The sequence below is a fragment of the Heterodontus francisci genome, chromosome 3, assembly GCF_036365525.1.
Source record: "Heterodontus francisci isolate sHetFra1 chromosome 3, sHetFra1.hap1, whole genome shotgun sequence".
Lineage (NCBI taxonomy): Eukaryota > Metazoa > Chordata > Chondrichthyes > Heterodontiformes > Heterodontidae > Heterodontus > Heterodontus francisci.
In genome coordinates, this window is record NC_090373.1 from 51,541,316 (window position 1) to 51,561,766 (window position 20,451).

The window sequence follows — 20,451 nt, forward strand, 5'->3', positions numbered from 1 at the left end:
ATTCTTCTGTTTGTACACTATTGTGTACAAAGTTCTGCTCCCCCATTACTCTGTGTTCAGTGACATATATCAGTTCTCAGTCTCCCTCAATTTTAAAATTCTACTTCTGGTGTTCAATCCTCTCTATCTTTGATTTTCTTAAACAATGCACCATCTGCTGAATTTTCCAATCCTCTGGCTCCAGCTTCTTTTGCAACACCCAGTCTTCAGCACCATCATTGACCTTCAGTCATCTAGACCCCAAGGTGTGGCATTCCCTTTCTAAACCCCTCAGTCACCTTCAAGGCCCTCCTTAAACTCACCTCTTCAGTCAAGCTTTTGAACAACCCTAATATCTCCTTTGTCTTAGCATCCCATTTTATTCCTTGCATCTCTGTGGAGTGCCTTTGGATGTTTTCCTATATTACAGGTCTATATAAAAGGTATGTTTTTATCACAGTTTAAATTTTAACCAAAGAATTCATTAGGTACGTTAGTTGTTTTCAATCCAAAACATTCCTGTTTGCTCACTTTAAAAGTATATAACCATTGACTTATTTCTTCAAATCTGCTAGTTATGTAAAGTTTAAATGGAACTGAAAAGAATTTAAAAAGTAACTCTTTATTTTCTGACTTCTGAATCAGGAACACAGGATAGTGCACTTTTAAAAATATGTTAGCTTCTAAGCAAACAGATAATTGTCAAATCTTCATTTTAGTATGTGCCTTGAGAGCAAACCAAATGGGGAACCAGGAAAAGGGAGCTTTTCTCTTGTTGCTTTTTATTTAAAAAGCACTGCGGTAGTTTCAACAGCCTTTACTTAAAAAGTGCCGTGCACCTTTTCTTTAGTTTCAGGTTTCCAACTGCCAGTTCTGCTCAGATCACTCTTGCCCCAAAGTTTCCCTGTTAACAGTAGCTTGCCAAATGCTTTCATTTCCAATTTGCACTATGAAACCAGCGAGTTGCAGCAAGACAAGAGCAGTGATTAAAAGTATTCATTGGTGATGAACCTATGGAACACACTGACACAGATCGATGTGATTGAAGCGGGGTCCTGTTAGGGGGAATGGAGGCGGCGATCGTGGCTATTGAGGGGTGAGGACGTCATTGCGTGGTGTTGTCAGCGCGTGTATTCATACTGGCAAGCTGGCAAATGACATCCGCGATCGCTCTACGCAGGCTCTGTTGTCAGGAGTCACTGTGTTAAAACAATTAAATGATTTGATCTTTGTGCAATAAGTAAAGTGAACAACCGGAGGTATTAGAAACTCCCAATGTACATTCAACAACCAAACTTCACAGAAACCACTTTATTAATGTTTTTTGGTACCTTTTTCAACTAAATGGCAGCAGTCTTTTAACAAATGTTTGAAAGGGTACCAACTTTATAATTTGAATAACAGGCAGCAGGGAACAAGAACACTGTTAATCTAACATTAGAGCTGGGAGATGTGAAGACAGCACTCTGATTTGGAGAAATTCACACCAAAGTCCACAAAGAGAACCACACAATCTGAAACTAAATGAATGAAATGGAAAATACCTGCTGTCATTAGCTCTATGAGGGAAATGGGAGAGGTGGCAACCAAGGTAAATAAATCAAGAGTCAAATGTAAAATAAAATGTAAGAGATGACAGTAATAGACACGAGTGCAGGTATAATAGTGCAAATTGCAGTGTATAATTGCACTACATTGTGTAGTGGTGAGCCACAGAGACTCAGAGGACCAGGATAAATCCGTTGCCTCTACTGAGTTGGATAATCTCAGCAAGGGCAGCAGCGAACCTTAATGTTCTCGGGCAAGGGGAGAAAACCCGGTTTCCTAGATATTGTCTAACATTCTCTGCTGCAAGTTGTGAAAAAGGCAGTATCGGGCTTGGTTGTGAATGTCTCAATGGTGAATAGCCTGATCACAGTAATAAGACTAATAATCTCGGCTTAAACAGAAATAAAAGTAATTTAAGTGGATTTGTAACACTTATAGAAATATGAATCAGTCAAAGGGTAAATTAGAGGAGCTCTGAAATCGAACATGTACACTAAGCATTTTAAAAGATACCATTCTCAAAAGACTAACAATCTAAAAGTTACTATCGTGACTAGCTTCCATTAAAGATCCAGTAATTTTCCAGTAATGCACAATCAATGTCAGGCAACATAGATGAGTACTGTCATCAGATTCGTTCCATTGTACAATGTAGAATCAGGATACTCTAACATTTGGCTAAGGGCCAAATTCCAAAATAGTGACTTTGTTCAAGGAACACTTTGGCTAATTTACGTTAAGACAATGCCATGTGGCTGTTTTTAATAAATTTTGTGCCAAGTATGCTTAGAAAGGAAAATACAGCTTATTGTACATCTCACATTCTTTTGTTCACTTTTCTATTGTAACTCAGAGGTTTCCAATGATTCCATAAGTTTAGAGTTGGAAGAATTTAATCGTTCTTCATTTGAAGGTTTTGTGATAGCCTGGTATAGTACAAGCTCCATTCATTGACACCTTTTTTTTGTTACTGGTAATGGATATTGCTGGTCTCCTCAAAAGGCTCTCTTATGAAGCAAAATAAAAATGCTGCAGTGCTCTGACTGTGTCATAGAGTCATACAGCACAGAAACAGGCCCTTTGGCCCATCGTGTCTGTGCCGGCCATCAAGCACCTAACTATTCTAATCCCATTTTCCAGCACTTGGGCCACAGCCTTTAATGCTATGGTATTTCAAGTTCTCATCTAAATACTTCTTAAATGTTGTGAGAGTTCCTGCCTCCACCACCTCGTCAGGCAGTGTGTTCCAGATTCCAACCACCCTCTGAGTGTAAAAGTTTTTCCTCAAATCCCCTCTAAGCCTCTTCCCCCTTACCTTAAATCGATGCCCCCTGCTTCATAGTTGAAATGCTCCAGCCCAAGCAACATCCTGGTGAATCTCTTCTGCACTCTCTCCAGTGCAATCACATCCTTCCTATAGTGTGGTGTCCAGAACTGTACACAGTACTCCAGCTGTGGCCTAACTAGCGTTTTATACAGCTCCATCATAACCTCCCTGCTCTTATATTCTATGCTTTGGCTAATAAAGGCAAGTATCCCATATGCCTTCCTAACCACCTTAACTACCTGTGCTGCTGCCTTCAGTGATCTATGGACAAGTACACCAAGATCCCTTTGACCCTCTGTACTTCCTAGGGTCCTACCATCCATTGTATATTTTCTTGCCTTGTTAGTCCTCCCAAAATGCATCACCTCACACTTCTCAGCATTAAATTCAATTTGCCACAGCTCCGCCCATCTTACCAGCCCATCTATGTCCTCCTGTAATCTAAGGCTTTCCTCCTCAATATTTACGACACCCCCAATTTTCGTCACATCTGGGAACTTACTGATCATACCTCCTGTATTCACGTCTAAATCATTAACGTACACTACAAACAGCAAGGGACCCAGCACTGATCCCTGTGGTACACCACTGGTCGCAGGCTTCCACTCACAAAAACAACCCTCAACTATTACCCTGTGTTCCCAATCCATCTTGCCACCATCTGCTCATCAGCCTTATTTTAAAAAGCACTTGAGATTTCATGCTCCTGGCTATATGTAACTCTTTATAACTGTCATTTGTTTCCTCTCAACAAGACTTTCCCTTCTCTGATCAAACAAGCATGAGAGAGTACAACATTGTTGGTCCTCCTCAGAGATATCGGCCTGCAGTAATCTGCACTTTCATCTTTTTGCATAACGAAATATTTGCAATGATTCAAATATAATTGCATTTACATTTCAAAAGTAAAAAATGTGCTATATATAACATACACAAGGGGAAGCATGAGCTTACCGCAAAGAGAGGGGAAGGGACGAGGACATAGATGTTTTTGAACAAAAGAATAAGAACTTTTAAATCCCAAAGTGCTTTACAACCACTTTTAAAGTGTAGTCACTGTTGTAATGTAGGAAACATGGCAGTCAATTTGCACACAGCAATGTCTTATAAACAGCAATAGTATATTTGACCACAGAATCTGCTTTAGGTGTAGATTGAGGGAGAAATGTTGGCCGACACCATTTAGAACCCCTTTGTGGGGAAACAAAACATTGCATTCATCCAGCTGCTTTAATTAAGCAACACTATTATATTTGGCAAATTAACATGTGCCTCGGGAAAGGCATCCTTTGTAAAGCATGTTCATTGCAACATTTATTCATTAAAAATTCTTTCAACTTGAATTCAACTGTGGTAGCTACCCTTACTGACCTGTTCCATTCAGCTCAACCATCAGGCCATCATTGACATGCTCCTGAATGAGTTGCAGAGTTCGTTCAAAAATTTCCCCCGCTCGTGCAAGATCAAAAACAATTGGAAGTCGTGGATAGCGGAACAAGGCAAGCAGTTCATTTGGGGTTTGAGGCCTTCTGTTAGGATAATGTTTAGATGAAAAATCTCATTACTGGTCCCTTAAAAAGCATTCAGTTGATTTTTGTTTACGTGGTAATAAAACTGGGATTATTTTTAAATATGTAATTTAGCTTAATATAGTCTGGCTTTCTTGAAAATAAAAATAAAAATCTTGAAACTATATCTTCTCATTCACCCATCTTACTCTAGTTCATTATGGCAAATAATTCTTAGTACTTCCATTTGCTCTAGTTACATTCGTAAATAAATTAACTTTGAAAGAAGGTGAATATATGTTAAAGAGGAAGATCATCTTTATGCTGTATGTAATGAAGTCTATATGTACACAGAGACCAACAACACTGAACATAAACCAAAGCAAATTGCATATAACAGACCATGAGACACAGTCAAATTATACAATGCTGTCTAACCATCAAAAGATTAAAGTTGATTTTAAAGAAAGAGATTAACAGATGCATAGCATGAAAACATGCTGCATCAAAAGTATTTGAAAAAAGGAAAGCTCACAGAACATATAAAATGTTAATACAGCTGATACTATACCTGCACTATATCGTCCAATATGGTTAGAAAGATAAGAAAAAGAAGACACTGTTAAATAAGAAAACAAGAACAAGTGTAAACACAGAAAGTGACAAAAGTTTTTATTTCTGATCTTGCTGATCTGCATATTTTGTCCTATCCGAGCTGAATCTGGAGGTCATGAACAATTTTAAGAAAATAAAACTGAAACTCTGCAACCAAATATTCTACATATCAACCCCAATTTATGAAATGTGTGGAATGCATTTCAGTAAAATGGAAAAAAAAATGTGGAACAGAGCACACAATATGGAAGCAACGATGCATGGAAAATTCGAAACACACCTTTCATCTTGCTGATTCTCTCTTATACCTTTCCTTGCCTTTGGCCCACTCACCATCTGCTTCTCACCAAAGTGGTTATCCTTTATGGTCTCCATTACCCTGGGCTGTCTCAACAGAAGCAGTAGACTAACTTGTCTAACTTGCACTAGCCCCCATACCACTGCAGCACTTCTGGCAAACTAAAGCTCCAGCTGCCTCATCTCAATGTGAAAAACGGATGAACCTTTCCTCCTCAGACTATAAGCAAGAAACATCACATTTCATGTCAACAAAAGTCTCATATGTAAACACAATGAAAGTTGGGAGAGTGAAGTAATTACAAAAAAAAATCCAGACCACACATCGACAAACCCAACCTTACACTTTATTATTCAGTATTTTATTTATCTTCAGCAGCTACTTAATTCCAATCTTTATTGGACACCACTTGCAACTTGGACCTTATATTTAATTTGATATTCAGTCCATTTCAACAGGTTATATATTTTTTCTGAATACAATCATTCTATTTATGTCATTCTCCATTTAAAAATAACAGACTCCAAAAATATTGACCCTCATCATTCCAGTATTTAACACTGTTATCTCTTTCCCAACAACTGTTTTGCAAATTCAAATATTAAATACTAGTGCATGTCTTATTGGTAGGCTGTTTGGATATATCTGACAGCCTGTTAGGACTACAGAATAAGTAAACACAGTCCCCAAGTGCTATGCCAGGCATTTCTACAAATGGATTGGGAATTTACTGAAGTACTTCAGGAATAAGTAATAATTGCTGTGATTTTTTGTCATGAATGACATCTAATAATTTTTCGGCTGAAAACCAGTTTCTTTGGGGTGAGTGGGGAGGGATGAATAGAAATACTTCTGAAAATGCCAAGGGTATGAAATATTATTTTAATATTTTCTCCATACCAGTCAAAAACCATTATTCAAAATGTAAAGAAAGAAAATCATTCCAGCAGGATACTTGATCTATCATTAGGGTTTTAATTTACCTTTCAAATAAATCTCTGCGAGTAGAGTTGATGGCACTGTCAACACTTTGAATAGCTTCTTTGATTGAGGACTCTACAAAAGTGTCTCCACTTCGAACAATGTCAGGGACTGGTGGGATAATAGGGAAGTTAGACATGACTAAAGCAGAGGTAAGTTTGGAAAATATTTTAATTTTGCATCAACAGCTGATGGTTTCACCCTTACAACAAACGTTTCCACGCATTCACTCCAAAAGCACTAGTGGCTGCCTATTTTGGCCTTCTTGTTTTAACATAAGCAACTAGTTTTCACTGTAGGCGATATGATGCTCAATTTACCATTGAAGTAAGGCAGATCTACATAATTTTTGAAAATGGTTTAAGAAATATTGCTTACATTGTAATGATAATTCATGCAATCATACATAAACTCAAAGCAGAAAAATACTAAGCTTAATGAAGTTGAAGCACCACAACAAGAGGAGGATGAAGTAGCAAAATATCATTTATGGCATCCGTGTGTTTCACTCCCAGTGCAGATAAAATTGAAAAATTAATCTGGATGGCCTTAACAACCAATGTTAGTGATATTATAACCAGTTAGCACAAAGCCCATTTTATAGACTTACCAACCACAGTCAACACCATACTAGCAGCAGAGTGATCAATGCTGTTCCTGGCAACACATTCATATCGCCCCTGATCTGCAGGTCCAACATCATGAATTGAAAGAAATCCCTCAGGGCTAACATGAAATTTTCCACTCTCTGTAATCTGAATTCCATCCTATATTGAAAACATTGCATCAATAATGTAGTTATGCAGCCTCGACACAGTGCTTGCATTCCTTCAGGTAATGTTTTGATATAATTTACTAGATTATCAGTCAACAGCTATGTAGGTTACAGACATCACAACTGGGCCAACTCACCAATGTAATTATAGATTTGTATTATGTCTGATCTAAGGCTTGCTACATGTGTAGAAAAAAACTAATAACCATTTCAGCTTTATGGCTGCAAACGTGAAGATATATTAGACTGAAATTTGAGTATCGTATAGCTCCCAGTATATACACAGCAAAATTAATCCACCCATCCCACATCACTGTTGAATGTCAAAGAAATCACATCTCTCAAAGCATGCAAGTTTAAATAACGAAGAAACTTAGTCATTAGTTAACTCTCTAAATATAATCATCAATATCAAGTCCTGTATGTAACATGCCTCTATGGCGTTACACCTCAAAAGCAGCACATCATTAAAACATGTCATATTTCAAGGTCAAAAGTTCCAAAGGTCACGCATTTATAGGCCAAAAAATTCATAAATAACTCAAATAATCATTGGTGACTCAATTGATAAATGCATAAGTATTCAATTGATTAAATGCAAACGTAATCAAGCAGTACTCGTCTCAAATATAAGCCAGACATGAAACGAAGCTGTAATTTTTTTTCCACAATTACCATTTGTGAGCCAGTAAGTACCACAGATCTGATCAAGTTGGTCAAAATAATTCCTTGAAACTATTTTCATGCATCATCTCCCTTCTTCACCAAGACTGACGTATACAGGTAGCATCAACATTTATAACACAACACATAATTACCTATCTTCATGTAACTTGCATAACTCTGAAAATACAGCAACACCTAAAGAGAGTTAGCAAAAAAAGGAAGACTTGCATTTAAATAGCGCCTTTCATGACCACAGGACATCCCAAGTGCTTTACAGCCAATTTAAGTACTTCTGAAGTGTAATCACTGTTGTAATGTAGGAAATGCAGCACAAACAGCAATGTGATGATGTCTAGATAATCTGTTTTAGCGATGTTGATTGAAGATAAGTATTGGCCAGGACACAGGGGATAACTTCTCTGCTTTGGTTCAAAATAATGCCGTGAGATCTTTTATGTCCACCTGAGAGGGCAGACAGGGTCTCAGCTTAATGCCTCATCCAAAAGACCACACAGGAGTGTCAGCTTTGATTTTTGTGCTCAAGTCCTGGAGTGGGACTTGAATTCATAACCTCTTGACTACCCAAGTGAGCCACAGCTCAGCCCATTTTTTTTTTTTAAAAAAGGTTCATTGGTCTTGACTGCACCCTGGAACATTCATGTGGACCTTGCAATGTTGCTGAATTCCACGAAAAGAGAAAGGGAAGAGAGAAGCTGAGCCAGTATGTGTATCTGTGGGCTGAATTTTGTTTTCCTGCCTCCGGGAGGGCGGGCTAAAAAATGGCAGCCCACACGCACGGACCACGCGGTGGCTCATTTAATTATGCAGGGTAGGCCACCCCCAACCACACCCCCCCCCCCCCCGATCACATGGCGGGGCAGCCTCAGCAACGCCACAAACGGTGTCAGCTGCCTCTGCACAGGTGCCATTTTTAAAGGGCTGCCAGACCTGCCCAGAGACTGTGGAGTTGAACCTCATACCCACCCCACACTATACCACAAATAATTGTATGCCCCGTTACCCCCACCCCCACCAAAACACTCAGATTGCAGAGTTGCCCTCTCACCACCAACCCCCCCCACCGCCAACTGCACAAAGTGCAGAGGTCACCCCTTCCCCCCCCCCACTCCCCACACTGGAAATGCAGAGTCGACCCCGTCCCCCACCCCACTAGACTAAAAATCCTAACATCCCCCCTTCCCCACCTCGGTCGCACCAGCTTTCCCTGGATGGGAAAGTGAAGGCAGCGAGAGCTGCCCATCGCATGGAAGATCCTGAACTGCAGGTAAGATCGCAGGGAACTGTACTGAATTGTATGAATGTATTTATGACCTTTATTTAAATTTTTAAAGTCGGGTCATGTCACCAAATGGCAGGGGCCACCACGGAGCCTCGCCGCCACTGGGAAGATCGGGCCCAGCAATCCCAGCGTCAGGCTCCATGGTGGGCCGCTGCCGCTCCGATCCTCCAGCCCATCCCCCCATTCCCGCCAACAAGCCCGACATCGGGAGCTAAGCAAAATTCAGCCCAGTGTGTGCGTACACATGAGTGGATAATGGATTAGACCAGAGCAAACAGAAAAGGCAAAAGAATGAGGCATTGTGGGAGTTAGTATCAAACTTCCTATGGAACAATACCGAAGCGTGTATCTTGACAAACCATGTCACATGACAGCTATATAGGGAAGAATTTATGTTCGAGCTGCCGATGAGAAATTTTGTGCAAGAAAGAAATGCATGGCAGAATTTTCAGTCAGCTTTTACGAAACAATATGCAGGTCGTACTTTGACAAACAAACAGGGACCTTAGAGACAAGTGTGAGGTGAGTGCAGTGGAAAAACTAATCAAAACATACAGTTTAAACCGTTGAATAAAAGTTCTCAGAGAAAGGTGTATGGGGGACAAGATCTATCTTGTGTTGCTGAAGGACAGATGTTTGTACTGGAGGGATGTTTATGACGTGGTTTGATATTGACCTCAGCCAGAGTCAAATCAACCGAAGTAAATGATTTGAGCAGGTGCTAGTTACTGGAGGCCTGAAATGGGAAAAACCTTCCTGGGCAGTGTTATTATCATAATAGTTTCAGCAACACCTAAAAGTCAACTGTGGGAACACAAGTAGAAACATATATAATTTCTAATCATTACAGAAGTAGGAGGAAGAACTGCAAATCACCATACAAGGCAGAGTATAAAGAAATTGTCTTATCATGTAAATAACTAAGATGAAAAGGTTTTGTGGATAAAGAACACTTTTTTTTTCATTTAGAGATACAGCACTGAAACAGGCCCTTCGGCCCACCGAGTCTGTGCCGACCATCAACCACACATTTATACTAATCCTACACTAATCCCATATTCCTACCTGTCCCTATATTTCCCTACCACCTACCTATACTAGGGGCAATTTATAATGGCCAATTTACCTACCAACCTGCAAGTCTTTGGTGGTGGGAGGAAACCGGAGCACCCGGCGAAAACCTACGCAGACACAGGGAGAACTTGCAAACTCCGCACAGGCAGTACCCAGAATTGAACCCGGATTGCAGGAGCTGTGAGGGTGCGGTGCTAACCACTGCGCCGCCCCTTGTATCTAGCTTATGTTGGCAAAATAAGAATGGTGTCTTTGAAGCTCTCAAACTGGTCAAATGCACTGAAATGGTCTTTTCTAGTACTGTGCACTCCTATGTAGGAAGCTCGGAACAGTATAAGGCCATTCAGCCTATTAAGTTAGATCATGGAGGAACTGTATCTGAACTCCCTTTACTGCCTTTTCTTTGTATGCCTTAATACTCTAAGCTAACAAAGATCTATATCTCAGTTTTGAATTTTACACTTGACCTAGCCTCAACCCCATTTTGGGGGAAAAGTTCCAGATTTCCACATCCTTTGTATGAAGAATTGCTTCCTGACATCATTCTTCAACAGCCCAAGCTTGAATTTTCAGGTTACATGCGAAGATACGAATTCGGACCAGGAGTAGGCCACTCGGCCCCTCAAGCCTGCTCCGCCATTCAACAAGATCATAGCTGATCTGATTGTAACCTCAACACCACATTCCCACCTACCCCCGATAACCTTTCACCCCCTTGCTCATCAAGAATCTATATACCCCTGCCTTAAAAATATTCAAAGGCCCTGCTTCCACCGCCTTTTGAGAGAGTTCCAAAGACTCACGACCCTCAGAGAAAAAAATTCTCCTCAACTCTGTCGTAATTGGGCATCCCCTTGTTCTTAAATGGGCGACCCCTTATTTTTAAACAGCGACCCCTAGTTCTAGATTCTCCCACAAGAGGAAACATCCTTTCCACATCCACCCTGTCAAGACCCCTCAGGATCTTATATGTTTCAATCAACTCCAGTGGATACAAGCCGAGCCTGTCCAACCTTTCCTCATAAGATAACCCGTCCATTCCAGGTATTAGTCTAGTAAAGGTTTATGCCCCTTTGTTCTGGACACCCCACCAGGGGAAATAAATTCTCTTTATCTACCCTACTGAACTCTTTTATCATCTTAAATAGCGCAATGAGATCACCCCATAAACTTCATTACTGAAGGGAATACAATCCAGTCTAAGTAACCTGTCCTTTTAAACTGACCCTTTTAGCCTAAGGAAACATTATTGTGAATCTGCACTGCACCTCTCCAAGGCCAATGTCTCCTTCCTGAAGTGTGGAGCCCAGAACTGAATGCAGTACTCCACATGTGATCTATCCAGAGCTTTATACACCTTAACAACTTCCACCTCACTGTATTCCAGCCCTCGACACAAAGGCGAACATATTAACTTTTTAAATTTTTTTTATACTTACTGAATTACCTTTAGTAATTTATGTACATGAACCTCTAAATCTCTCTGCTCCTACACAGTTTCCAGCTTCTTCCCATTTAGAAAATGCAATCTGATCCATCTTTCTTGGGTTCAAAATAAATGACCTCACATCTCCTCACACTGAACTCATCTGCCACAATTTTGGCCACTCACTTATCAAAATTCACTGCAACCTTCTGCTGCCTTCTACATTATTTACTGTGCCCTCTAACTTCGTGTCATTAGCAAACTTCAACAGGTAGCCCTCTTGGTCATGACGAAAGCACCTACAACTTCCTCATCTACTTATTTTGATACTCTGGGGTGGAAACCATCAGTTCCTGGAGATTTGTCAATCTGCAGTCTCAATATTTTCTCAACTTTATAGAAAGCTTACATTAAATCTACTAAGTTCCTCTCCTTGATTTATTTTTAACTATCCCTCGTATGCCGGGTGCTTTATCTTTGTCCTTTATTGTGAAAACTGATACTAAGTAATTATTTAGCAAGTCTGCCATTTCTTTATGTTCAATTCCAATATCAACTGTGTCTGTCTTTAAGCCCATATTACCCAGCCACCCTCCTTCACTTAATATACTTGTAAAAACATTTAGTGGTATCCTTGATATGCCTCACAAGCTTTTTTAATCAGTCTTTTTGCAACTCTTACTGCTTTCTCTGTAAACCATTGTTGTTCTTTATACCTTGCCTAGTTCGTGGGATATCCACTATTCTTTGTAATTGTGTAAAATCTTTCTTTTAATTTTATACTACCTCTCACCTCTTTTGTTGACCTGTCACTGATTAAAATTAGGTGAAATGTTTTTACGATACAAATGTGAATGTGAAAGTTAAGAAAAAACAAAATCAAGACAAGTGACTCCATCTATCAGTATTATATATCAAAATCTGATGAGGGAATTATGACAGTCCATCGGAATTGTGCCTCTAGGAAAATGCTGTGGTAACATTACACGACAATTATGTGACTATTTAACCACCAATAAAATGTAGAAAAATAATTAGTATGGGAAGCACATTAGTACGTTGAAAATAATGAGGGCCATCAAAAAACAAAGATATTACAGGCAGCAATTTTTTATTTTAAAAAAACACAGCTTGCTTATCTATTGGAACGCAATCATTTTTATAAAAAGCATGGCTGCCCCAAAGTTTTGAAATCAGAACCTTTAGATTGATGGACCCCATAAATTTGAGGCCTGTGTTAAAAATCTGGGGCTAAAGTCATCTTGTACATTTTGAAACCCTATAGAAATGATCCTTCTGTCCAATATCACACATTCCCAAACTCCCCCTAACTTTTCACCAATCTTCTCCACACTTCCCCCATCCCATTGCTCCGAGCAAGTCTCTTTGCCAACCCCTCCCACATTGAAGTAATTTCTTTGTGCATAAAGGACTGCCTATTTGTGACCACATTAAGGTCTACAGTTTCGGGGCTTTTAATTAGACCATTCTGTAATTTTTAACAATTTTTCCTAGGACAAGACTCCATAGTTGTTTCTATCCTCTTCCTCCGTCTCCTTGAGTCTCACATGACTGAAGACAGCATGCTCCCAGATCTCACCCAATGCTGCTTTAACTGCTCTAACTGCCACTGCTTGGATGTGTGCAAACAGTCTGAAGAATGCTCACCTTCATCTCCCACCCAGTGGAGAAACCCACCACCTCTGCTCAGTCCTTCTGTAACAAGTAGATGGACAGGAAATTGGCTGAGTGACAGGAAACAGAGTGAAGTGGTGAACAGTTGTTTCTCAGACTGGAGGAAGGTATATAGTGGGGTTCCCCATGAATCAGTGTTGGGACCCCTGTTTTTCTTGATATATATTAATGACCCAGACTTGGGTGTAGAGGGCGTAATTTCAAAATTTGCAGATGACACAAACGTTGGAAGTATTGTGAACTGTGAGGAGGATAATGATAGACTTCAAGAGGATGTAGACAGGCTGGTGGAAAGGGCGATCAAGTGGCAGATGAAATTTAATGCAGAAAAGTATGAATAGATTCATTTTGTTAGGAACAACAAAGAGAAGCAACATAAAATAAAGGGTACAATTCTAAAGGGGGTGCAGGAGCAGAGGGACCTGGGGGTATATATGCACAAATCATTGAAGGTTGAGAAAGGAGTTAATAAAGCATAGGGATCCTGGGCTTTATAAATAGAGCACAGGGTAGAGTACAAAAATAAGGAAGTTATGATAAACCTGTATAAAACACTAGCTCGGCCTCAACTGGAGTAGTGTGTTCAGTTCTGGGCACCACACTTCCAGAAAGATGCTAAGGCATTAGACAGGGTGCAGAAAAGATTCATGAGAATGGTTCCAGGGATGAGGAACTTCAATTACATGGATAAGTTTAAGAAGCTGGGACGTTCTCCTTGGAGAAGATTTGATAGAGGTGTTCAAAATCATGAGGGGTCTGGACAGAGTAGATAGGGAGAAACTGTTCCCACTGGCAGAAGGGTCCAGAACTAGAGGACTCCGATTTAAGGTGATTGGCAAAAGAAGCAACACTGAAATGAGGAAAGACTTATTTACGCAGCAAGTTGTTAGGATCTGGATTGCACTGCCTGAGAGTGTGGTGGAGGCAGATTCAATCAAGGCCTTCAAAAGAGAACTAGATAATTATCTGAACAGAAAAAATTTGAAGGGTTACGGATCTAATTTTGTAAATCTCACTAAGGCATCTGACACCACCAGCAGAGCAGTGCTCTAAAAAATTTGGGGAAAAATTGGCTGTCCACCAAAGCTGCTCAGTCTCATTTTCTCCTTCCACGACAATGTGCACTGCACTTTACAGTTTGATGGCTCCACTTCTGACAGTTTCAGAGTGTAGAATGGAGTGAAACAGGGTGGTGTCCTAGCCCTCACTCTGTTTGGCATCTTCTTCTCCATGCTCCTGACCTGCGCCTTTCCTGCAGATATGGAAGGAGTCTACTTGCACACCAGGTCAGATGGCAAGTTCTAGAATCTATCAAGGCTGAAAGCGAGGTTAAAAACACATCACGTCCTGATCAGAGAACTCCTCTACGCTGATTATGCTGTGCTAGTACTCACACAGAAACTCAGCTACAAAGACTCATGGACTGTGTCTCCCATGCCTGTAACATGTTCTCCTTAAACATAAGTGTCAAGAAAACTATGGTCATGGGGCAAGGTGTTGCATCTCCATCCTTGATCACACTAAATAACACCCACAGCAAATTCTGTTATCTTGGGTCCATGATGACAGATAATCTGTCCCTTGATGAAGAGGTTGATACACGCATAGGGAAAGCAGCTAGCATCCTTGGCCTAAAATAGAAACAGAAAGTACTGGAAGTACTCAGTAGGTCAGGCAGCATCTGTGGAGAGAGAAGCAGAATTAAAGTTTCAGGTCTATGATCTTCCACTGTTCTCATCTTCACTTGTGTGTGCATACCAGTGATGGATAATGAAACTAGCAAAATGGACTAGTTAAATTTTTTCCAGATTTGACCAAACAAGGCAGAATGTAAGATCAATTTTACACCAGTATAACTGTACTTTGTAAACATCCCAGTAAAACTCAGAATCTACAATTGTATTTTCATTAGAGAGAATGTTCAGAAGGAGTTTGCAGAGCAAATTCCCAATGATTTTAGTTTTATTTTTATGAGCAAGGCTCTCTCGAACTCACGAGGTGAAGTCACTTCTTTTAAAAAAGCATTCTTTGAAAAATTACTTGGTTTAATCACACAATACAGATTTTAAAAAGGTTCTCGCCTACCTTACTCCATGTTACAACTGGTTCTGGTTCTCCTTGAGAGCGGCAGGGAATCTGTACATCTGTCCCAGCTGCAACTGTCAGATCAGCTGGAGTGTTCGTAAAGACCAGCATTACTAGAGGCCCCAGTAAGGAAAGAAAAAATGTAGTTATGGGTGATCCAAACATGAAGTTGGAAATTTTGTAATATTTTCTTCCCAAGTCACCCAATACCTCTGCCCAGCAAGATGAAACAGACAAAACTTTCCTAACTTATTTTCCTGACTTATTCCCCACTAATTCGCCTGGGTTTTATCTTGCTTTTAGCCTCAGGCGATCACCTGGCTTCCAGTGGTATGGGGAGTACATATATTGGGGTATTAATGAAAACAGAGACATGTTGTCAAAGCTTTTCGTCTTGCACTCATCAGGACAATCTACAAGCAAACCTACCTTCACTGGTCAATAAACGCGATGGGATTCTTACAGTTCCACACACTATAAGATTGGCCTTATCGGCAACCTCGTAAATAGGGCCCGAGCCATTTGCTCACCATGCAAGTTTGATGCTGAAATGGAACAAATCAAAGACATCCTGCGTGACAAATCATTTCTCACTATATATTGCGCAAACTTATGAATGGGCCTAAGGCTGTATTTTTTGATCCTGAAAACTGTCCAGTTTACCTCAAATTACCCTGGAAGGGTAATGTATCCCAAAAATTTGAGCAACAGGTAAAGCTAGCGGTTTCACGCTGCTAGTATGCAGTAGCAACACGTGTGGTGTGCACCACTAACAGGATGCTGCCATTAAGCCAAAAAGATGTCCTGCTTATCACACAAATGAGTAATGTTTAGTTTAGAGATACAGCACTGAAACAGGCCCTTCGGCCCACCGAGTCTGTGCCGACCATCAACCACCCATTCATACTAATCCAACACTAATTCCATATTCCTACCACATCCCCACCTGTCCCTATATTTTCCCTACCACCTACCTATACTAGGGGCAATTTCTAATGGCCAATTTACCTATCAACCTGCAAGTCTTTGGCATGTGGGAGGAAACCGGAGCACCCGGAGGAAACCCACGCAGTCACAGGGAGAACTTGCAAACTCCACACAGGCAGTACCCAGAATTGAACCCGGGTCGCTGGAGCTGTGAGGCTGCGGTGCTAACCACTGCGCCGCCTTATGTGATATATGAATTTCAATGCCAGTGTGATGCTGGGTATAGAGGCCTTACATCCCAAAGACTGGCGGATCGTATCAAACAACATGTCCCTTCTGCTGTTCGCAACAGGCAAAGTCGTACCCAACCAGCCCATGCTTGCAAAACTCAAAACACAGCGTCCAACATTAGATGTGATTCCGCGATTGGACAACATTTGCTAAATAATCCTCAGTGTGCTAAGAATTTCGCTGACAACCAATTTAAGATTGTCTGGAGGGCTCGTAGTGTGGCGCATTTGTGCGTACTGGAAGCTACAGATATTAATACACGGGGTCCTGTTCTTTGCAGACAGAAAGAATATGTACAAACATTGTGCCGGTTTCAGCTAAACAAAATAAGTGACAACCATTCACTGGTTCATTCCTCAGAGCAATGCCTTGACCAATCAGAGTCAAGCCGCCTGGTTTAAATTTTAAACAAAGCTTGGCAGTTAACTGTCAGTAACCGTAAACTGGTGCATTCTCCATGGCAATGCCTCTACCAATCAGAGTTCACTTGTCAACCAATCAGCACTCTCTTCTCATACAGTATAAGTTGTTGTTTTCCCTTACATTGGTTATTCTTGTGAATTGTCCTGATGAGTGCAAGACGAAAAGCTTCGACAACATGTCTCTATTTTCAGCAATACTCGAGTTCTGTACTACTAAACGACTATTTATATATTGGGGTGAACAAGAAATGGCAGTTGTGTGGGACAGAATGGATGGACCAGTGAGTCATTGTTTCTATGTTCTGATTGTACAGGGGACTAGGATTTCAGATTTCAATTGAAGAATCCATTTCATCCATATGTTGATGGTACTACCCAGGACTTTTGCCTGTGTGACATTAAATATAAAGGAGCAGTCACAGTGGCTGACACAGCAAAGCAACTTTCACAGTTCTTACTATGCTGTTGATATGGCATTCAAAAAATCGTTAGACAAAAGGTTTCTTTATACTTAACATGTTAATTTTAAACATATTTTGCAGCATTAGAAGAGTACCTCGACGTTGTACAGTTAGCTGAACTGCAACTCGCAGAGCACCAACAATGTTATCAGCTTGACATTCAAACTGTCCCTCGTCATGAAGCCCAACTCTGGAAATCCTCAGTGTCCCTGTGGATAGGATAATGTGCCGCCTGTCCCCAGGAAGTGGGCTGCCTATAAACCAAAGCGTATTTCCATTACACCTCAAGAACTAATCAGATTTCTGTGACCAGTGCAACAATACTATGTGCAAAATTTACGAAAAAACACAGCACTGTAAGCTCGCCCATTTCTTGCTTGAAGAGGCATACCTTAATGATATCAGTAACACAAGCAATTTAACAAAGGCCAATCATCTCCATACTTAAGTGTGTAAACCTATGAAACAAGTAGTTTCATGACATAAATGGTGTGGGGAAAGAAACAGAAGGATAACCAATGCCTCTTTTGGTATCACGATCCATGTCTGGAAAACAAGATTACATGGAAATTATTCCCTCTTCATCTCGGTCGACTGGATGAAGTGAAATTAAGTCTGCATAAAAATGTCTAACTACCACTGACACGCTGTCAGTATAATTAACGTGGCAAACTGGAAAAAAATGCAGTAAATAATTTTAATGTATGAGCCATGAAAAAGATAATGAAAATTGGTCCAACGGTAAAAACACAACCAAAAGATAACAATTAGCTCTCAAAACCCCAGCCATATTAAATGTTCATTAGCTTATAGGGACAGAAAAATAAATCCTGCAGTTAGCAAAACCAAATTCAGGATTTTATGGTTACCTATGCGAAATACAACTCAGCAGTATTGGGTACAGGCTTTATTCTACAAAGCAAACAAAAGAAAATGAGAACTGCCAACTATCCCATTGCTAACATCAAAGACGAAGATTAATTTGTTTAGTTTTTGCTGGGGCCTGGAGTAGCTTAGCGTGAATTCAAGCTTCACTGTAGACGACAAGTAACCTCTGTATATCATACCTCCTTTAGTCCATACTATAGTTGGTGCAGGATTACCCTCGGCCTCACAGTGGAAATCTACAGCTTGTCCTTCTATAACGGTTTGATCTTGTGGAAAGACTGTAAACTGAGGTGGAGCTACAGGTAAAAGGAAAGGGGGAGAATTTTTTTTAAAAAAAAGTACCTCTTAACTTCAACACAATTCACAAACATAACTAAAGTTAAATGACATTTAAATTTCAGAGTGGAATAAAAAAAGGCGAATAATGCAGTGATTCATTTCTAGGGAGGTAGCATTGAAACCAGGGAAGTTGTGTTAAGCATACAGAGCCTTGGTTATAGCATACTTGGAGTACTGCAAACAGTTCTAGACTCCACAGGCTGAATTTTTCCAGTTACTTGGAAGTCCCGCCCCCCAGGGCCGAAAGCTGGAGGCGACCTCGCATTGGCCAGTGGCGGCCAATTAAGAGGCTGCCGTCCAAATAAGGATGGGTGCCCACCATGACGCTCACGCAATACGAACTTATCAACTATAAATATGAATTTAAGTATAAACCCGAAACGACCACTTTCCTGTAAAACAAAATGGAGTCTAGAGGTCAGGTGACCTTTGCTTTCCTGCCGATAGACATGCAACTGCAAGAAACCCGAGCTAATTTTCATGTCTGGACAAGGCTTGGCGATGTCATTAAAATGCAAACAACCCTTCCAGTGGCTGCATTTCTCAAAATAATTTTTTTAAAAAACTGGGGTTCACATTACTGCTGCAGACATGTCGATCCCAAACTTGAATTCCAGAGAATGGGTGTGAAAAGCTTTATTTGATTAGGATGGTGTTTGGATGAGTGATACCCAGACTCCATTGTCTGACAATGGTCTAACCATCAGAAACTATTTATGAGGACAATTGTAAGAGATGCTCTAGTCAAATGACAGAGGCTAGGTTTCTGTTAAGGGGTTTTAATAAAGCATATTCTGAGCAGACGGAGAGAAACATCTATGCCAACAAAGGGAAAGGATCTTGTCTAAGAGACCATCAGTTTTAAGCCACATGCAGGCAGAGACTGTCCGTCTGAGGAATTGTCCTCCTAAACCTCCCGAGCTTTTCTTCAATGGTAAAAGAAAAGGATTACAGGCTTGCATCATTTCAAGTCTTCGCTCCAGGGAAAAGCAAGTCTAACAGAGAACTCTTGAAATCATAGGACCTAAATGCAGGCTATTTTTATAACCACAATCATTCCTTGAGTGTGTATATGTATCTGTGCGAATGTGAGAGTGTGTGTAGTTGCAGACATTCGGGTATTGAAGAAACATTTATCTATCTTTTCAAACATAAGAGAAAACCTGTCATCATTTGGCTGTGCCTGACAATTAAAAACACTCGTGGATTAAAACACTTTAAAAAAAAAACACCGTCTTCGGTCAGTTGAGAGGTGAAAAAGGGGGAGCCATTCCTATCATCTCCCACCTGACTGTAACATCGCCACCAAGAGCTGCTGGCACAATCAGAGGGGTGGCAGATCAGCAGCCTCAACAGCACCACTGTTAGTGGTGGCCAGTGCTGAGCCTGCAGCTTCAGGGTGATGGCACCTCACTGGTGGGGCACCCTAGAAGAGAGGCGAGTTGGGTTGGGGGATGTTGGGGCCAGACAAGCAGGCCCTGGCAATTGTGTTGCACCAGTGGTGCCATTTCCCTGGGTGCAGGGCTGGCCACTGGTGCCAGGCGGCCCCTCCGTGGGCCATGAAGTACCCATAAAAGAGACCCACGACCCCAAAAAGGAACTCGCTGAGAGGCCTGGGTGTACATGGCAGCGGGTGCTCCCGAGACAGGCAAAATGCCCACAGAGGCAGGACGTAGCCCTTAACAACCACTTAAGTCACTTGATTGTCCGCCAGGCAGGCAGCTGTGTCACCAGATTTCCCACCGCTGGCAATATGCCATGACAGCGGGAAGAAGTCAGGCTCCTGACTCCTTTCTTTGCCATATTATCAGCCTTCCTGCCGCCCAGCATGCCTCTAATGGAGCAG

The 20,451-nt window shown here is 40.9% G+C and overlaps 1 protein-coding gene across 2 annotated transcripts in view; it reads right to left on the bottom strand.

Annotated features, from left to right (window-relative positions):
• Window positions 1-20,451, bottom strand: part of LOC137356241 (peroxidasin homolog) — a 346,740-nt gene that overhangs the window by 41,335 nt on the left and 284,954 nt on the right. For both annotated transcript variants that reach the window (XM_068022122.1, XM_068022116.1), the window contains 6 exons: window positions 18,446-18,562; window positions 17,474-17,632; window positions 15,278-15,390; window positions 6,867-7,023; window positions 6,259-6,367; window positions 4,226-4,383 (listed from right to left, as the gene is read on the bottom strand). In XM_068022122.1, coding sequence (XP_067878223.1) covers window positions 4,226-4,383; window positions 6,259-6,367; window positions 6,867-7,023; window positions 15,278-15,390; window positions 17,474-17,632; window positions 18,446-18,562 — 813 coding nt within the window. The remainder of the gene's footprint in view (window positions 1-4,225; window positions 4,384-6,258; window positions 6,368-6,866; window positions 7,024-15,277; window positions 15,391-17,473; window positions 17,633-18,445; window positions 18,563-20,451) is intronic.